Raw genomic sequence first — 16,021 nt, forward strand, 5'->3', positions numbered from 1 at the left:
GAGGGCCACGGGGGGGGCCAGGTGAGGAACTGGCTGAGCTCTGTCTCGGTTTCCTGCGCAGCATCCCACGGGATCACCCACAGCCCCGCACGCCCACGGCCCCGCGAATGGGCAGAGTGCACGGAGCTGGTGTGGAGTGTCCCCAGCAGCTCAGCCCCTCACGCTGCCCCAGGGACAGCCTGGTGGGGCAGGACCCCCGGCTTGGTGCAGGGCTGGGGGCGTGAGCATGTGGCGGGGCCGTGCTGGGGAGCAGGAGACCACGGCCCTGTGTGGCACAGCGTGCCGCCGGCGGCTCTGTGGAGCCTGGCTAATGGCACAGCTGGCGGGGGGCCAGGCTGCTGGTGCAGGGCCTGCTGCCCACCGGGGGCTGCCGGGGGGCTGCAGCACAACCTGCCTGCCCACAGCCCCAGGGCCAGGCACTTGCCCTGTGGCCCTTGCCTGCAATGCTGGGAGCCCCAGGTGGGGTGAGATGCCCAACCGGTACCCATGGACCTGGTGCCCCACTGTGGGGTGGGGGTGGCACCTCCCATCCTGCACTTGGCCCCTGAGAAGAAGCTCATTAGCGATGCTCCCGCCTCCTGCCCTGGTCTCTGGGGAGCGGGCAGCGAGTGAAGGAGGCTCTAATGGCTCCAAGCAGCTCTTGATGGGCCGCGATGGAGGCGGGAGCAGGAGGAGCTGTGGTTTCTGCCTCTGCTGTAGCCAGAGCTGCCTCTGCCCAGGGTCAGCTGGGAAGATGCAGGGTGGGCTCCTGCTCCGGCTGCTCCTTGCCACAGCTCTGTGCCCCGGCCTCCTTGGGACAGGTACAGCCCCACTCCCACCCCTCCTGTTCCCTGACCCCATTCTCCCCATCCCTGCTGGGCCCTTGTCCCTTGTAGGCTGCTCCCCGACAGCCCATGATGGAGGCTGGGGGGTCTGTGCCGGGAGGCAGCTGTGCACACTTGGGGATGGTGGTCCAGGTGTGGTGGTGTCGGGGTTGGTCCTGCATGTCTGTGGGGTGAGGGTGCTGTCCCTGTGGGGCGGTGGGGAACAGGGAGGGGGTTCGGCACGGCAAGATGGGAGCTGGCCCACTGGCCCAGGGGCTTTCCCCTCCCATCTGCCACCATCACGCTCCTCGCTTGTGTTTGCCCTTGGGGCCGTGGCAAGTGCTGGAGGTCATGGTGCACACCACAGCAGGCACTGCCGTGTGGGGCTATGCTCAGCGGTGCTGCCCACCGGGCTGGAGCCCTGCTGCCACCCGAGCCCACCCCACGGGCTAAGGTGGGGGCTCCTGTGCTGAGGCCCCCTGGGGCCAGCGTGCTCGAGCCCAGCCTGTCCCTGCCACAGCTTCGCAGGGCTCTGCTCCGCAGCACAGCATCCCTGCAAGGGCCACCACGCTGGAGCTGGTAGCCTGTCCCCGCGGCACCACACTGGCTGCTGGCCCCCCGGCCCGCCCTGCTGCAGGGGTGAAGCTCACAGACTCTGTGGCACCCTGCCGCAGGGGCTGAGCCCCGGTGCCTGCTGAGCTCTCGCGCCTTGCCGCAGCCTCGGTGCAGAACCTGCACCTCTGCGAGGGCTATGCAGGCCCCGACGGCCGCTACCACCCCGGCTTCTACTGCCCACGGCTGAGTGACCCGGCCGACTACCGCTACTGCTGCCGCCGCAGCCCCCTCACCCTCAAGACCTGCTGCTCCCAGCTGGCCCTGGAGGCCCTCACTGGGGTGAACCTCTCCAGCCTGGCCGGCCCCGGGCTCCTCCGGTGAGCCGCGGTGGCTGGGCTGGGGCTGCTGGTGCCCGGGAGGTGGGAGGGGGCGGCGGGGCTGGCCTGGCGGCGCTGGGGGCTTGCTGTGGCTGCGGGGGGCTGGGGTGTGCGGTGCCACCCTGCAGCCCAGAGCGGGGCTCTCGCCGGCGCAGGGTGCCTTGTGCTGGTGGGGGGCCGTGGCCACCCCTTCCTGAGATGTGTTCCCCCCCAACAGGAACCCGCTGGCCCTGCCCTTCGTGGGGCTCTACGGGCTCCTCATCCTCCTCCTTATGGCCGTCGACCTCTTCCACTTCTACCGGACCCGGCGCTGCCGCCTCGGCCGCCTCCTGCCCTGCGCCCGCTGCCTGCCCTGTGGCCTCCCAGGGGGGCCCCGCTCCCCGCTGCCCCCCAGCCGCGCCTGCTGAGGGGGGGGCCGCGGGCAGGGCAGGGTCCAAGGGGGGGGTCCGGGGCTCCCTGCCCGGGGGTGCGGCGGGGCGGGGGCGCAGGCGGGGACGCACACGGGCGGACTGAGGGGCACACGAGGTCGCACGTGGCCGGTGGCGGCACCGCCGGGCCGCGGGGGGGCGCTAGAGGTCCCCGCCCGGCCCGGCCCCCGTCACGTGACACGGGCGGCGGCGTCCGCGTTCCCCGGGCGATCGGCGGTGACGCCACGGGAGCGGCGGGAGACGCGCGATGGGGGAGGCGGTGAGCGGCCGCGGGCCAGGAGCGGCGGGGCCGGGGAGGGCAGGGCAGGGCAGGGCAAGGCAAGGTGGCCGCCATGGCCTGGTTGGGCGGGTGGGTGCCGGGTGGGGCCTGGTGTGCTGGGCCCGGTGCCCAAGGCCCGTCCCGGGACAGCTGTGGCCACCGTGGCCGGGTTGGGCGGGTGGGGGCCCGGTGTGGGCCCGCTGCGCAGGGCCCGGTGGCCAAGGCCCGTCACGGGGCAGCCGGGGGCAGCGGGGTCCTGTCCTGGGCCTGTCCCCGGGGCTGTGGGGGCTCAGGGCCATGCCCGGGCCCCCTGACACGCGTGTCCCAGCCGGTGCCCGTTGGCAGGTGACGGCGGGGCAGCTGCGGGAGCAGGGCAATGAGCTCTTCCAGGCTGGGGACCACGCCGCCGCCCTCGCTGCCTACACCCAGGCACTGGACCTGTGCGACGCTGTGCCGGAGCGAGCCGTGCTGCACCGCAACCGGGCCGCCTGCTACCTGAAGCTGGTGAGTGCCGGGCGGGTGCGTCACCGCGGGCCCTGCAGGAACCTGCCCAGCCGCCCTGGCCTGCTGGGGCTGTGCTGCTGGCAGCTGCCCTGGCCTGGCCCCTTCGCCAGCTGCGCACTGGTGCTGAGAGGCCCTGTCGGTCCTTGGGCAGGGTGCTGTCACTCCTCAGACAGGATGGTGCCTGGTGTTTTCTCTCTGCTCACCTTTTCTCCTGGCCCTGCCTGCTGTGCCACCTCCTGGGTGGGCTGTCAGGGCCTGGGCAGGGCACCCTTGTCCATGCCTGAGCTGTGTGTCTGTGCTGGGGCTGTTTCCCAGGCAGTCACAGCTTCTCTGATCTCCCAGCGTGGAACTCTCTGAGGCAGGGTGGAACACAAGGAACCTAGGGTCTCGAGTAGACCGTGAGCACTTGAAAAGCACTGGGGGCCCTAGGGCTTCTTGGGGACCCAGTGAGGTTTGCATTCTAGGAAGGATGGGATGTCCTGCTATACTGGTTCAGTGTCCTCTGATGCTGTTCCCATCCTCAAACTCCACAGTCCTTTCCCTGCTCTGCTCTAAAGCAGCAGGTCCTGCCTCAGCCTGCAGCAGGCTGGGCTGAGTGAGGCCTGCACAGGCAGCACATCAGGCATTTCCCTCTTGCTTGACTCTTTCCTTCTCTCTGCAGGAGGACTATGCCAAGGCAGAGGCTGATGCATCTAAAGGTACTATCAGTGGTGGCTAGTGGGGGACCAGTCTCTGTGCACTGCCCGTGTGGGTGGACTGAAGCCGTTCAGGGGCTGTGCAATAGATTCCCTACTCATCCACAGCCATTGAAGCCGATGGCCGGGACATGAAGGCGCTGTTCCGCCGCAGCCAGGCACTGCAGAAGCTGGGCCGCCTGGACCAGGCTGTCAATGACCTGCAGCGGTGTGTGAGCCTGGAGCCCAAGAACAAGGCCTTCCAGGAGGCCCTGCGCGCCCTGGGGAGCAGCATGCACGAGAAGGTGAGTGGGGAGGCAGTGTGTGGTTTGAGGGCTCCTGTGCCCCTCTCTGTGGGTGGGTGTGGTGGGCTGATGGAGGCGGTGAGGGCTGAGATGCTCTTTCTGCTCTGTCTCAGATGAAGGCCATGTCCTGCACGGACTCAAAGGTAGAGCAGATGTTCCAGATCTTACTGGATCCTGAAGAGAAGGATGCGGACAAGAAGCAAAAGGTCTGAGCTCGGGGGGGCGGAGGGCAACGCAGCTTGGCTGGAAGGCGAGGAGGGGAGGAACGGTATTCCCAGGTCAGCACTGCTGTCTGAATGGTGCTGCCTGGGTGAGGCCAGGCTTCCTGACAGTAAAACATGCTCCCCAGAGACTGGGGGTGGAAGGCGGGTGGGTGCCTGTGGCTTTGCTGGCTGCCCAGCCAGCTCCTGCTGCGGAGGTTCCCTGTGCACAGTGGGCTGCATCCTCGTGGGCAGATGACCCAGACACAACTCTCTTTTTTCCCAGGCTGCGCAGAACCTGATTGTGCTGGCACGAGAGGAGGCTGGAGCAGAGAAAATCTTCCAAAGTGATGGTGTGCGGCTGCTGACGCAGCTCCTCGACACAGCCAAGGCTGACCTGATGCTGGCGGCCCTGCGCACCTTGGTTGGACTGTGCTCTGGGCACCGCTCCCGGGTAGGTCCCACCATAGTCCAGGTCTCCTTTGTGGTGGGGCCTGGCCCAGGGGAAATCAATGTTGGGGAGGCTGCGAAGCGTGTCAGGCAGGGGAGCGTCACTAGTGTCTGCCTGCAGCTGGCTGCAGCTCTGCTGAGCAGGGGAGCTTTGAACTGTCACCTGCCAGACCTGAGGCTGTGAGAGCCTTGTTGCAGTGGGGAGCTATCCTGATAAGGTGCTGGGAGGTGCCAAGGCTTCCCCAAAGTCTCTAGCAGATGGCTGTGCTTGTATTTGCAGACCATGGCCATTCTGGCAGAGCTGGGGGCCCCTCGTCTCTCAGCGGTGCTGGGCGTGGAGCACGAGCAGGTTTCCCTGGCTGCCTGCAACCTTCTGCATGTAATGTTCGAGTCTCTGAAGGAGGGGCTGCAGAAGGACTTCCGTGGCAAGGAGGACGCGGTGGTGCTGGGTGAGTGCCTGCCATGCTGGCTGCCCGGTGGGGGCTGGGGGGAGCACCCTGGGGAGGCACTGAGTTGCAGTGTGTTTTTCTCCCACTGCCCACCTTGTCACTGCTCCCTGCCGCAGCGCCGGGGCTCTGGCCTAGGGTTAATAAAAGGTTGAGCTGGGGGAGAGGAGCCCCTGGTCATGGCAGCATCTCCTGCCAGCCTTACCATGGTGGAGGTGAGGCCTGTGCCCATGGCACTGACTGCCGGGCACCATCTCTTCTGGAAGATTCTTCCAAGGACCTGAAACTGCTGATCAAGCACCTCCTGGAGCTGCTAGTGCTGGAAGGGGCCTCTGCGCACGGCCGTGACAATGCTCTCAACCTGCTCATCAAGGTGGTGCCCAGGAAGTCGCCAAAGAAGACCAATAACAGCATGAGCCTCTGGGTAATCGACCAGGGTGAGTAGAACAGCGTACCCCTCTGCCTTGGGGTGCTGCGTGCCTTGGCTCTGCCTGCCCACCCCATTTTGTCCCTCGCTGGGGTGACTGACCTCATGTTCTCCTAGGCCTGAAGAAGATCCTGGAGGTGGGCAGTACAGTGTGCGGCACCCCGGGCAGCCTGCCCGTGACGGAGAACAGTCGGATGAGTGCCTCAGTTCTGCTGAGCAAACTTTACGATGACCTGAAATGCGATGCTGAGAGGGAAAACTTCCACCACTTGTGCGAGGACTACGTGAGGTGAGCCCGGCATCCCTGGGGGTGGAGAGGGGGTTCGGTCTCATACAGCCAGCAGCCTTCTGGGGAAGTAGCAGCACCCCAGACCTATTTGCTCTTAGTGGTAAAAGCAGATCGCAGAGCTACCTGAGACCTGCTGTGTTGGGGTTCGGCGGGTGGGGCTGCGTGTGGCTGAAGGCAGTGGGGTGGGACCAGCTTTATCCTTCCTGGTGGTCTTCCCCTGCAGGAGCTGGTTCAAGGGGCCTGAGCTGGCTGGGAAGCTGCGGGCCATCCAGACGGTGTCATGCCTGCTGCAGGGCCCCTCAGATGCGGGGAACAGGGTGCTGGAGCTGGAGGGGATCATGGACAGCGTGCTGTCCCTCTGTGCCTCCGTCTGCGAGGCACACCAGCTGGTAGCAGTGGAGGCACTGATCCACGCTGCCGACAAGGCCAAGCGTGCCTCCTTCATCACTGCCAACGGCGTCAGCCTGCTCAAGGAGATCTACAAGCACAGCGAGAGGGACAGCATTCGCATCCGGGCACTGGTGGTGAGTGTGCCAGGAGTGTGGCGGGATGAGAGGAGTGGCTGTGCTGAGCGCTGTCCCCTCGCTGCTGGGGGATCTTGGAGACGCATTGGGGTGACCGTGAGACCGTTCCTGCTCTGAGTCTGCTCCTGGCTGCAGGGGCTCTGCAAGCTGGGATCTGCTGGAGGCACCGACTTCAGCATGAAGCAGTTTGCCGAGGGCTCCACAATGAAATTGGCCAAGCAGTGCCGCAAGTGAGTGCTGCTGGGTGGGGGCATGGTGGGGCAGCTGGGCAGGGTGCCCCGCAGCCTGGGCTCATGGGGCCCCTCTCCCAGGTGGCTCTGCAATGAGACGATCGACGCGGGCACACGGCGCTGGGCGGTGGAGGGCTTGGCCTACCTCACCTTCGATGCGGATGTCAAGGAGGAGTTTGTGGAGGACAAGGCAGCCATGCAGGCCATGTTCCACCTGGCCAAGGTGCGTGCTGAGTGCTGTGATGGAGGGCCCTGGGTGGGGGGCACCCTGGCGCTGTGCAAATGTGCCAGAGGGGGCTGTGGGTCTCACACTATGGGGCTGGGGTGTGGAAGGGCCCCATGGTGCTGGGTGGGCTCGAGCCCTTGTCTTGTCCTCTCCATCGTGGGTGTGATGGGGGCCCCGTTATCGCTGCAGTCAGAGGACAGGAGTGTGCTCTACGCCGTCGCCTCCACACTAGTGAACTGCACCAACAGCTATGATCATGAGGAGCCGGACCCGCAGATGCTGGAGCTGGCCAAGTATGCCAAGCAGCACATTCCGGAGCAGCACCCCAAGGTGAGCAGGGCACGGCTGCTCTGGGGAGCTGCCGGGAGCCCTGGCCCTGTAGGAGGGCGTGTGGGTGTGACCGAGTCCTGAGTCTCGAGTGAGGACAGGGCCTTCAGGGACGAGGGGGAACACCTCACAGCAGATGGCAGCAGGCGGCAGGCTAGTGCCACCGAGCCAAGTGGTGACTCTGCCTCTGGGATAGGACAAGCCAGACTTTGTGAAGCGCCGGGTGCGGAAGCTGCTGACGGCTGGTGTGGTGTCAGCTCTGACCTGCATGGTGAAGAGCGAGAACCCGGCGCTCACCAACTCCTGCCGGGAGCTGATCTCCAGGTATGGACATGCTGGGGATGGCAGGGAGGGAGGCTGCCGGTGTCCTGCCGGCAAGCTTTTGTGCCTGTGGTGAATGCAAGCTCCTAGGAGAACAAATGGGATGTCTGCGAGCCTGGTGCAGCATAGGCCTGCTGCGGGTGTCCGGGTGCTCCGGCTGCTCTCACTTTGTCCTTAGAGTGTTCCTGGCGCTGGTGGAGGAGGCGGAGGACCGGGGTGGTGTGGTTGCGCAAGGAGGAGGCAAGGTGAGGGGACAGGCCCCGCTGTGCTGCTGGCGTGTGCTGTGCAGTGGGGCTCTGGGGGGGTGGCTGTGGTTTAGCAGGGGACCGTACTGGCTCCCTCGTACATGAGACCAGCGGAAGCTGGGGCTGCTGTGACCTGGCTGCAGGACTGATCACTGTGTCTCTGCCTGCAGGCTCTCATCCCGCTGTCCCTGGAGGGCACTGAGGCGGGGCAGGCCAAGGCAGCTCAGGCCCTGGCAAAGATCACCATCACCTCCAACCCGGAGATGGCGTTCCCTGGAGAGCGGGTGAGTGTTGCCGCTGTGGGCTGCGGGGACGCAGCTGACAAGCAGGGGCCCTGCGTGGGCAGTCAGGGCTGCACAGGGGCTCACGTGGGGAGTAGCAGCGGGCACAGTCTTGGCTGTGCCCCACTGTCTATGCCTGGGCTGCTGCAGCCAGGTGTGTGTCGGCTCTGGGGAAGCATTGGGCTGAGCAGCACGAGGAGGGAGGAGGGACTGCCCTGGTCGGAACTGCCCTGGTCCCAGTGTGCAGCATCTGGGATAGGGTGGGCTTCGGCTCCTCCTTACCCACTGGGAACGGACTTGGCAGCCCTGGGGCTAAAGGCCACAGGGCTGGTGATCCGAGGTGGGATCTGCACCACAGGAACTGCTAGCATGGGTTTGCCCTTTCCTGGGGAGCGGGAGATGGCAAGACCTCTGGTGTTCCCCACTAAGGCCCGATGGCCCAGGCCTGACCATGGGAGCAGCTCTGCCTTTAGGCTGGGCTCAGGGCTCCATCCACGGGGTGCAGAGTCCCTGCCCCTCTCTGAGTTCGTGCCCTGCACTGCTGTCTCCACAGATCTACGAGGTAGTCCGGCCCTTGGTGAGCCTTCTGCGTCTTCAGCGCACAGGCCTGGAGAACTTTGAGGGGCTGATGGCATTAACCAACCTGGCTGGCATCAGTGAGAGGCTGCGGTAGGGGCTGGCCTGGGCCAGGGGGGAGGGGAGGGAGTGCGCTGTCCCTGTCTGGCCCAGAGGTGTGCTACCCTGGGCAGGGAGCGCTCACACACGCCCTGTCCCAGGCAGAAGATCCTGAAGGAGAAGGCTGTGCCCATGATTGAGGGGTACATGTTCGAGGAGCACGAGCTGATCCGGCTGGCTGCAACGGAGTGCATGTGCAACATGGCCATGAGCAAGGAGGTGAGGGCTGGGCCAGGGCCCGTGGGGCTTCTGCGCTGGGCTTCTGGCCCCCTGCACCCCCACTCACCCCCCTCCTCCTCCGCAGGTGCAGGAGCTGTTCCTGGCAGAGGGCAACGACCGGCTGAAGCTGATGGTCCTGTACAGCGGGGAGGAGGATGAGAAGCTGCGTCGGGCAGCCTCGGGGACCCTGGCCATGCTGACCGCCTTGCACCCCCCCATCTGCAAGCGGATCCCCCAGGTGGTGAGTGCCCAGCAGTGAAGCAGGGGGCACTCGGGTCCCCCTGGGACAGCACCCCGTGTTCCATGTTCCCTCCCCACAGTGTCCTGGAGCTGCGTCCCAGTGCTGGCCCCAGGAGACTGGCGCAACCTCTCCTGCCCTCAGCCTGACTCCCGGCTGGGGGTGCTGGGGGCCAGCAGGGCTGCGGGGGGGGGGGCAGCACTGAGCGTGGCTCCCCTCTTCCCCGCAGACGGTGCACTGGCTGGAGATCCTGCAGGCGCTGCTGCTGAGCCCCAGCACCGAGCTGCAGCACCGCGGGGCCGTGGTGGTGATGAACATGATGGCAGCCGAGCGGGAGGTGGCCGAGCAGCTCATTGCCAGCGAGATGCTGGAGATCCTCTCGGTGCTCGCCAAGGACAAGGATAAGCCGCGCGTGGCCCACGCGGCCAAGGAGAGCCTGGCACAGGCCGTGGCTTATGGCCTCATCAAACCCAGCGCCGGGCAGGAGTGAGGGCCCGGCTGGGGGCCGCCTGCACACGATGCTCTGCTCAGGGATGGCTGCCCCGGCCGGGGTCCTGCTGCCCGCGGGGGCTGCGCCCGCTGCCCCGGGGTGAGGGGGAGGATGGGGCTCACCGCTGCCACTGCACCGTCTGCCTTAACCGGGAGGGCCGGCCCGGGGTCCTGCACGCCGGGGCCCGGTACGGCGGCGGGCCCGCCCGGTGACACTGCACTAAAGCTGCTCTTGGACCACGGCCCCGCCTCTGTCCCTGCGTCCGCCGGCGCCGCCCCCTCCCGTCGGTACCGGCGCCGGCCCCGCCCCCTCCCGCCGGCCCCGCCCCGCCATGGCGGCCCCGCGCCGCGCCTGGTTCGTCTTCGGCTTCAGCCCGGAGGAGGCGGTGGGGGAGCCGGGCCCCGGCCCCGGCCCCTGGCGGCTGGAGTCGGGCCCCGAGGGGATCCGCCGTGTCTGGCCCGCCTGGAGCTACGTGGTCGTGGACACCGGTGAGCGCCCCCCGGCCCGCCCGGTGCTGCCCCCGGTGCCCCGGGACAGCGGGTGCCCGCTCCCGCCCTTCCCCGCCGCGCCGCGATAGCCCGTTCGCCCCGGCCCCTGACGCCGGACCCCCGGGAGGGACCTCCCCACGCCCCCCACGGCGCCGGTTCCCTCGGGATGTCACCCGCTCCCGCAGTGCTGGTCCCGCCGGGATGTCCCGGGGACGGAGTCCTCCTCTTCCCCCGGCGGTGCCGCTCCCCCGAGATGCTCCATTCCCCTCCGGATGTCCCAGTGTCCCTCCCCGCTCCATTGGCCCCCGGGATGTCCCTCGTCCCTGCACCGGTCCCCCCAGAATGTCCCCGTCCCCTCAGGGATGCGCCATCCCCCTCCCAGCGCGGGTCCCCCCGGGATGCTGGCGTTCCCCACCGCGGGCTGTCCCCGTGCCGGTCTCCCCGGGGTGCTCCGTTGCCCCCCGGGCTGTCCCTGTCCCCCTCCCTGCGCCGCTCCCCCCGGGATATCCCCGTCCCTCCGGGACGCTCCGTTATCCCCCGGGATGTCTGCTCGTCTCGTCCGCCGCCCCGCGCCGGTCCCCCCGGGGTTGTCCGTCCCCCCCCGCGCCGGTCCCCCCGGGGTGCCCCCGTCCGTGTCCCACCCACCCACCCACCCCCCCCCCTCCCCGCGCCGGTGCCCCCGGTGCGGCGCCCCGCTGACGGCCCGGTGCGGCAGGCGCGGGGCTGGAGGTGCGGAGCGCGGGGCTGCGGCGGCCGCTGCCGGGCTGGGCCGAGGCGCTGCCCTCGGAGACGCACGTGGTGCTGCGGGGCCCGGCGGCGGCCCAGGCCTGGCCGCGGGCGGCGGCGCTGCGGGGCGCGGGGGAGGGCGCACCCGCCTGGAGCCGGGCGCTGCCCCCGGAGCCCCGCTGCCCCCCGCCGCTGCCGCTGCTGCCCGGCGGCTTCGCCACGCCGCGGCCGCCCTTCTTCACCGCGCTGCCCGGTGCGCTGCGGGCCCGCCGGCTGGCGCTGGGCCACGAGCACGTCCTGGTGCTGGGCGCCGCCGGGGAGGCCTACGCCTGGGGTGGGGGCAGGTGAGCGCGGGGGGGGGGGTCACGGGGCTGGGGAGGGGGGTGTGGGGATGTTACGGGGCTGGGGAGGGGGGTCACAGGGCTGGGGAGGGGAGTGTGGGACCGTGGAGGGGGCCATGGTGCTGGGGAGGGGGGTATGAGGCCATAGAGGGGAGCACAGGGCTGGGGAAGGGGGAATGAGGCCATGGGGGTGTTACAGGGCCATAGAGGGGAGGTATGGGAACATGGGGGGGGGCTGCAAGGCCATGGTGGGGGGGGGGGGGGAGGCTATGGGGGTGTTATGGGGATGTGGAGGAAGGTGTGGGGCCGTGGGAGGGGGTACAAGGCTGTGGGGCTGTGGATGGGAGGTGTGAGGCCATAGGTGGTGGTGCAAGGCTGTGAGGGGAAGGTACGGGGCCGTGGGTGGGGGTAGGGGCCATGGGTGGGACAGCAGTGGGTTCCCGGGCGGCTAGGATGGAAGGCCGGAGGGCTGTGGCAGGTCGGTGTGGGATTAAGGATATGGGGCGGGGGGAGGGGCATGGAAGGCAGGTGATGCAGGGATGGACGCCAGGTGTGCTGGGGGGATGCAGAGGGAATATTGGGGGATGCAACAGGGAGGCTGGGGAGGACGTGGGGGATACAGGAGGGACTGCGCAGGATGCAGGTGAGAGGATGTCAGGGTGGGGGTCCCCTCAGGGTCTGAGCCCCCCATTAGCTTGCAGGCTTGATGCAAACTGGTTCAGGTTTCCGTAGTGATGATGGATTAGTCAACACAGTAAAATAATCTAATGAAGTGAGTACATGATCAGTAAACTAATTGACTAATAAACACACCACTCATTACTTCATGATACTGTTGTTATTCATGGTGTTGCACATAATTATTGAGCTGCAATTAATAACTCTTAAGTCATTACATACAGCGCTGTTGAGTTACAGCGCCTTCTCCTTTCCCTGTTCAGCTTGCCAGCAGTTGTACTTGGGTGCAGTGAACAGCCAGAGGCATCGCTCAGTTTAATCTCTTAGAGGTGTTTTTGCACATCCTGCCCGGCTGCCACACAGCCAGTAATGCTTTCCCAGACGATGACTGAGGGCACAGCTCCGGGCCGTCCCTCCGTCCCTCCCTTGGATCTTGTGATTCCTACTGCCTGGCCGGGCGAGGGATTCCTGCTTCTCCCTTTGCCCCAAGGCTGAGGTGTGGTTAACACAAGGTGCCAGTTCCTACCTGTGCTGCCATCTGCGGCGCTTGTACACGGCGTTGCAGCCCCTCATCTATGACTGCTCTGGGTTCCTGCCCCATCCAGCCATCGGGTCCGGCACAGGGGGGTAAACCCCTGCCAGGGCCACGGCATGCAGCGGTGCAGCCTCTGGATCTCAGCGCCGCGAAGATCTGCTGGGAGCCATAGGCCGTTAAAGCTCCGTTGCTCTAGGGCTTGTTACTGGGTGTAGCTGAGGCATCGCTGGGTCTTGCTGAGCCCCATAAATCCATTGGGTTGCAGCTGTACATCCCCAGTGCCACAGACACACACTGGCACTGGGTCAGGGTGCTGGTGTGCGATCAGTCCTGACGGCAGTAACCGTTAGTTGTTAATACCCGTAGGGTGGAAGGGATCAGTGTTCGTCTTAAACCACCAAAGGCTGTCGGTCGTAGTCAGCAGAGCTGTGTGACCTGGCCCATCACCCTCCCTTGATGTTTCTGATCGGCTCAGGAGTGCCTTGTTCCCCATTCTCTGTTGGCTGGTGGCTCTCATAGCCAATGTAAAACTCAGTTTAAATCAGCAGTTGTTGCATTTGCAGATATCACGTTATCTTATCCTTTGCTTTCCCTTTGGAGGAAAGGTTTCTGCACTTGTCAATGTGTATTTTAGGATTAACTGTTTTGGAAAAACTAAATGCCGTGGTTAAGCTTTGGTTGTTTAACAAGGCTGAGAATCCTCTAACGTGTCCCTGTGCCATGTCCTGCAGTGTTGCCGCTCTGCTGTATAACAGCTAGGTGGTGGCTCCACTCGAGCCTTTGTAGCCCCTTTCTTACTGCAGGCTGTGGTCACCTTCACTTGCTTGGGAGCCCCTTTCCGGCTGCTGCGAACCCTGCCTGTGGGCTGTCGGAGCTGCTGCTCGTGCCTGTGGCTGTGCTTGGGGCCCAGCCCTGCTCTCAGCCTCGCTGGGTGCATCTCTTTGCCCTGGTCTTCTGCTGATACCCCCATGAAGAAAAACGAAACATCTTTCCAACATCATTGCCTCAGCACAGTTTTTGGCATTCTGTTCTGACACTTTGATGATCCCCGGGATGCAACACTAGTTACCTGCTACATGCGCCTGAGCTGTTTATTTTACTTTTATAGCCCTTTGTAACTCCTGCTTTTGCAACAGCTTTCACAATTAAAGCCACTGGTGCTTTATATCCCGCTTGCTCACCACAGGCGTAACTGGGCTGTCAGTCTTGGCCCTGTGCATGGGGTGCCCTGTGCTGGGCTTCGCCCTCTCACCGGCGCTCGGCTTTTCCCTATTTCTGGTGTGAGCTCTTTCCCTCAGTTGTGGTTATTCCTTCAGCAGCTCAGGGTTGGCTGCCTGAACCCAGGCACTGTGTGTACCTCGTCACCTTCGCCTTCTCCCAGGCTGGGGCTGGCACTGCCTGGCCCCCCCTGCACTGGAGCCATTGGTGCTCAGCGCTGCTGTCAGCACCCGTGGAGGCACAGCTCGCCCAGGCAGGGAGGATTTTGCAGACCTCAGCATGTGGGTCCAGCTGGTGCCACCCTCTGGGATGAGCCCAAACTTGTCCCCTCGTGGGATACCCCTGCTTTCACTTGTAGGCGTGGGGCTGCACTGATTGCTGACCGCACTGTTAATTCCTGGCTCAGCATGGGCCAGACGAGCTCAGCGACCGGTTAGATGATCAATGGACTAACTCGTAAACATGTTCCTCAGTTCAGAGCTGTGTCATTTGCCGCACTGTTGCACGACAACCCAGACTCTTGTCTCATGGCTGTTGTGCAGCTGCTGCTTGAATTACAGCCTTGCATGCCACAGCCTGCCTGCCCAGCCCGCCAGGCACCGGCGCAGCGAGCACCCACCGGCCTCCCACGTGGCTGGGCACAGGGGCACCCTCCTGCCTCCCCATTGGGGCCCAGCAGAGGGGGGTCCTGGGGGTCCGGGGGCTGGGTTGGGGGCAGGGGCAGCAGCAGGCAGGAAGGGGTTCAGTCAGGACTGTGGGCTCATGGTGGGGCAGAGAGGTGCAAGGGCTGGAGGGCAGTGGGGTATGAGAGGTGTCTGTCTGTCTTGTCTGTGTCTCCCCACAGGCATGGGCAGCTTGGCCACGGGACCCTGGAGTCGGTGAAGGAGCCGCGGCTGGTGGAGGCGTTGGCCGGCGTGCTGATGCAGACTGTGGCAGCCGGCGGGTGGCATTCGGCCAGCGTTAGCGGTGAGGGGGCTGTGTCGGGTGGTCAGGGTGGCTGGTGGCAGCGTACAGCCCTGGCTGGACCTGGTCCCAGGGAGCCTGGTGCACGGTGCTGTGCCATGTGCACTGGGTGCCGGTGACCCTGGAGCAGCCAGCTGCTGCCGCTGAGCTTTGCTCTGGGGCCACCCCTGCTGCACTTCCCACACACAGAGGCAGGAGACCTGTACATGTGGGGCTGGAATGAGTCGGGCCAGCTAGCTCTGCCCTCCAAAGGGCTGGCTGAAGAGCAGGCACAGGATGAGGACGCGGGTGCAGGTGAGGGTGCTGCTGGTGGTGGGTGCTGCCAGGTCCTGCAGGGCCACAGGCAGTTTGGTGTGGTTCAAGCCTGCAGATGATGCTGGTGGGGCCTGGTCGCTCCTGGGAACTGAGAGTTGGCTCTTCCCCAGGGAATGCTGAGCTGCCGCCCCGCCAGGAGCAGCCAGCTGCTGAGGGCACCGCGTTCATTTCCATCCAGGCGTTCCCAGCCTTGCTGGATCTGCCGCAGGACCTGGAGGTCAGCAAGGTCAGCTGCGGGTCCCGGCACACGGCTGTTATCACACGTGAGTTCCTGGCTCGGGGTGGCAGGCAGCACTGGAAGCAGGTTGCTGCCTGGGAGCGGGGTGGGGGTGGCTGGTGGGGGCCAGCGGCCCCCCGTGCTGCAGTGTGGGCGCTGGCTGATGGGTGCTGTCCCCTTTGCAGGAGGCGGCGAGCTGTACACCTGGGGCTGGGGTAAGTGATGCCTTTGCTCTGGGACAGCACAGCACCTCCCCAGGGCCAGCTTTTGTTTTCAGCTTCCTTACTGTTGGCCTCTTTTACTTGTATTTTATCTTTATATTTACTTTATATTATATATATTATTTATACATTTTTATATCTATAATGCACATATATATACACACATTGTATTATTTATATATACAAGTATCTTTATATTTACTTGTATTTTATCACTGTGAGGCTCCATAGCAGAACACTTTCATGGGTTCCTGGCTGGAGCTGTTTGTTATGGGGTGCTCTCACCTTCCTTCCCTCACATCATGGCACGCCTGTGGTGTCTGCAGGTAAATATGGGCAGCTGGGACACAGGGACAATGCCAGCTCTGACCAGCCACGCCGCGTCGAGCACCTGGTGGCCGAGGGGCTGCAGGCAGAGGAGGTGGTGTGTGGGCTCTGGACCACCTACGTCTGTGTGCTGGAGCCGGAGCCGTGAGGGCCCTGAAGCCCACCCCCCCCACCACTACAGCTGCCCGCAGTGAGGAAGACAGAGGCAAGCTCCACTCCTGCCAGGACCCTCAGAGCTGAGGCAGGCAGCCCCCCACACCTGGATCGGGCCAGGTTTAGCCCATGGTGAACTGAATTCACATGCCAGAGTCCAGGCTGCAATGGCACGAGTGCTCAAGGCAACTAAACAAAAGGCTGAACATATTTATTGTATCTATTTTTCCATAATGGCTGTGGTGGTACTTTGTGTTGCGTACAAAGGATGTTCCCAGCTTCCTCCAGCCCCCCTGGAGCCAGCCCCAGCTTAAAGCTGTGCCCAGCCCTCCTCCCCGGGGGCACC

At 65.0% G+C, this 16,021-nt stretch overlaps 3 protein-coding genes across 5 annotated transcripts; all 3 read left to right on the forward strand.

The window, feature by feature from the left end:
• The first annotated feature begins 723 nt into the window (after nucleotides 1-723).
• Nucleotides 724-2,142, forward strand: LOC119150822 (protein shisa-like-1a). The gene is made up of 3 exons (XM_037393806.1): nucleotides 724-800; nucleotides 1,522-1,735; nucleotides 1,953-2,142. Exons 1-3 carry the CDS (start codon nucleotides 734-736, stop codon nucleotides 2,140-2,142), a joined length of 471 nt encoding a protein of 156 aa, XP_037249703.1. The 5' UTR covers nucleotides 724-733.
• Nucleotides 2,143-2,273: 131 nt separating this feature from the next.
• On the forward strand, nucleotides 2,274-9,519 carry UNC45A (unc-45 myosin chaperone A). The gene is made up of 20 exons (XM_037393298.1): nucleotides 2,274-2,422; nucleotides 2,768-2,926; nucleotides 3,588-3,624; nucleotides 3,730-3,905; nucleotides 4,019-4,111; nucleotides 4,392-4,559; nucleotides 4,836-5,004; nucleotides 5,268-5,438; nucleotides 5,546-5,717; nucleotides 5,941-6,241; nucleotides 6,377-6,471; nucleotides 6,553-6,694; nucleotides 6,887-7,027; nucleotides 7,221-7,348; nucleotides 7,524-7,590; nucleotides 7,761-7,874; nucleotides 8,425-8,540; nucleotides 8,648-8,765; nucleotides 8,851-9,006; nucleotides 9,233-9,519. The coding sequence occupies exons 1-20, from the start codon at nucleotides 2,411-2,413 to the stop codon at nucleotides 9,491-9,493; spliced, it is 2,796 nt and encodes a 931-aa protein (XP_037249195.1). The 5' UTR covers nucleotides 2,274-2,410; the 3' UTR covers nucleotides 9,494-9,519.
• A 60-nt stretch (nucleotides 9,520-9,579) lies between these two features.
• On the forward strand, nucleotides 9,580-15,909 carry RCCD1 (RCC1 domain containing 1). Of its 3 annotated transcripts, none has more exons than XM_037393310.1 (7): nucleotides 9,731-9,981; nucleotides 10,697-11,051; nucleotides 14,324-14,445; nucleotides 14,632-14,736; nucleotides 14,936-15,020; nucleotides 15,160-15,189; nucleotides 15,522-15,636. In XM_037393310.1, exons 1-7 carry the CDS (start codon nucleotides 9,825-9,827, stop codon nucleotides 15,523-15,525), a joined length of 858 nt encoding a protein of 285 aa, XP_037249207.1. In that variant the 5' UTR covers nucleotides 9,731-9,824; the 3' UTR covers nucleotides 15,526-15,636. The 3 variants fall into 3 exon arrangements, with proteins under 3 accessions (XP_037249206.1, XP_037249207.1, XP_037249205.1); XM_037393308.1 differs by having other exon boundaries at nucleotides 9,740-9,981; nucleotides 14,868-15,020; nucleotides 15,522-15,909; XM_037393309.1 differs by lacking the exon at nucleotides 10,697-11,051 and having other exon boundaries at nucleotides 9,580-9,981; nucleotides 14,868-15,020; nucleotides 15,522-15,909.
• Nucleotides 15,910-16,021: the final 112 nt, after the last annotated feature.

This window comes from Falco rusticolus, chromosome 7 (genome assembly GCF_015220075.1).
Source record: "Falco rusticolus isolate bFalRus1 chromosome 7, bFalRus1.pri, whole genome shotgun sequence".
Classification (NCBI taxonomy): Eukaryota; Metazoa; Chordata; class Aves; order Falconiformes; family Falconidae; genus Falco; species Falco rusticolus.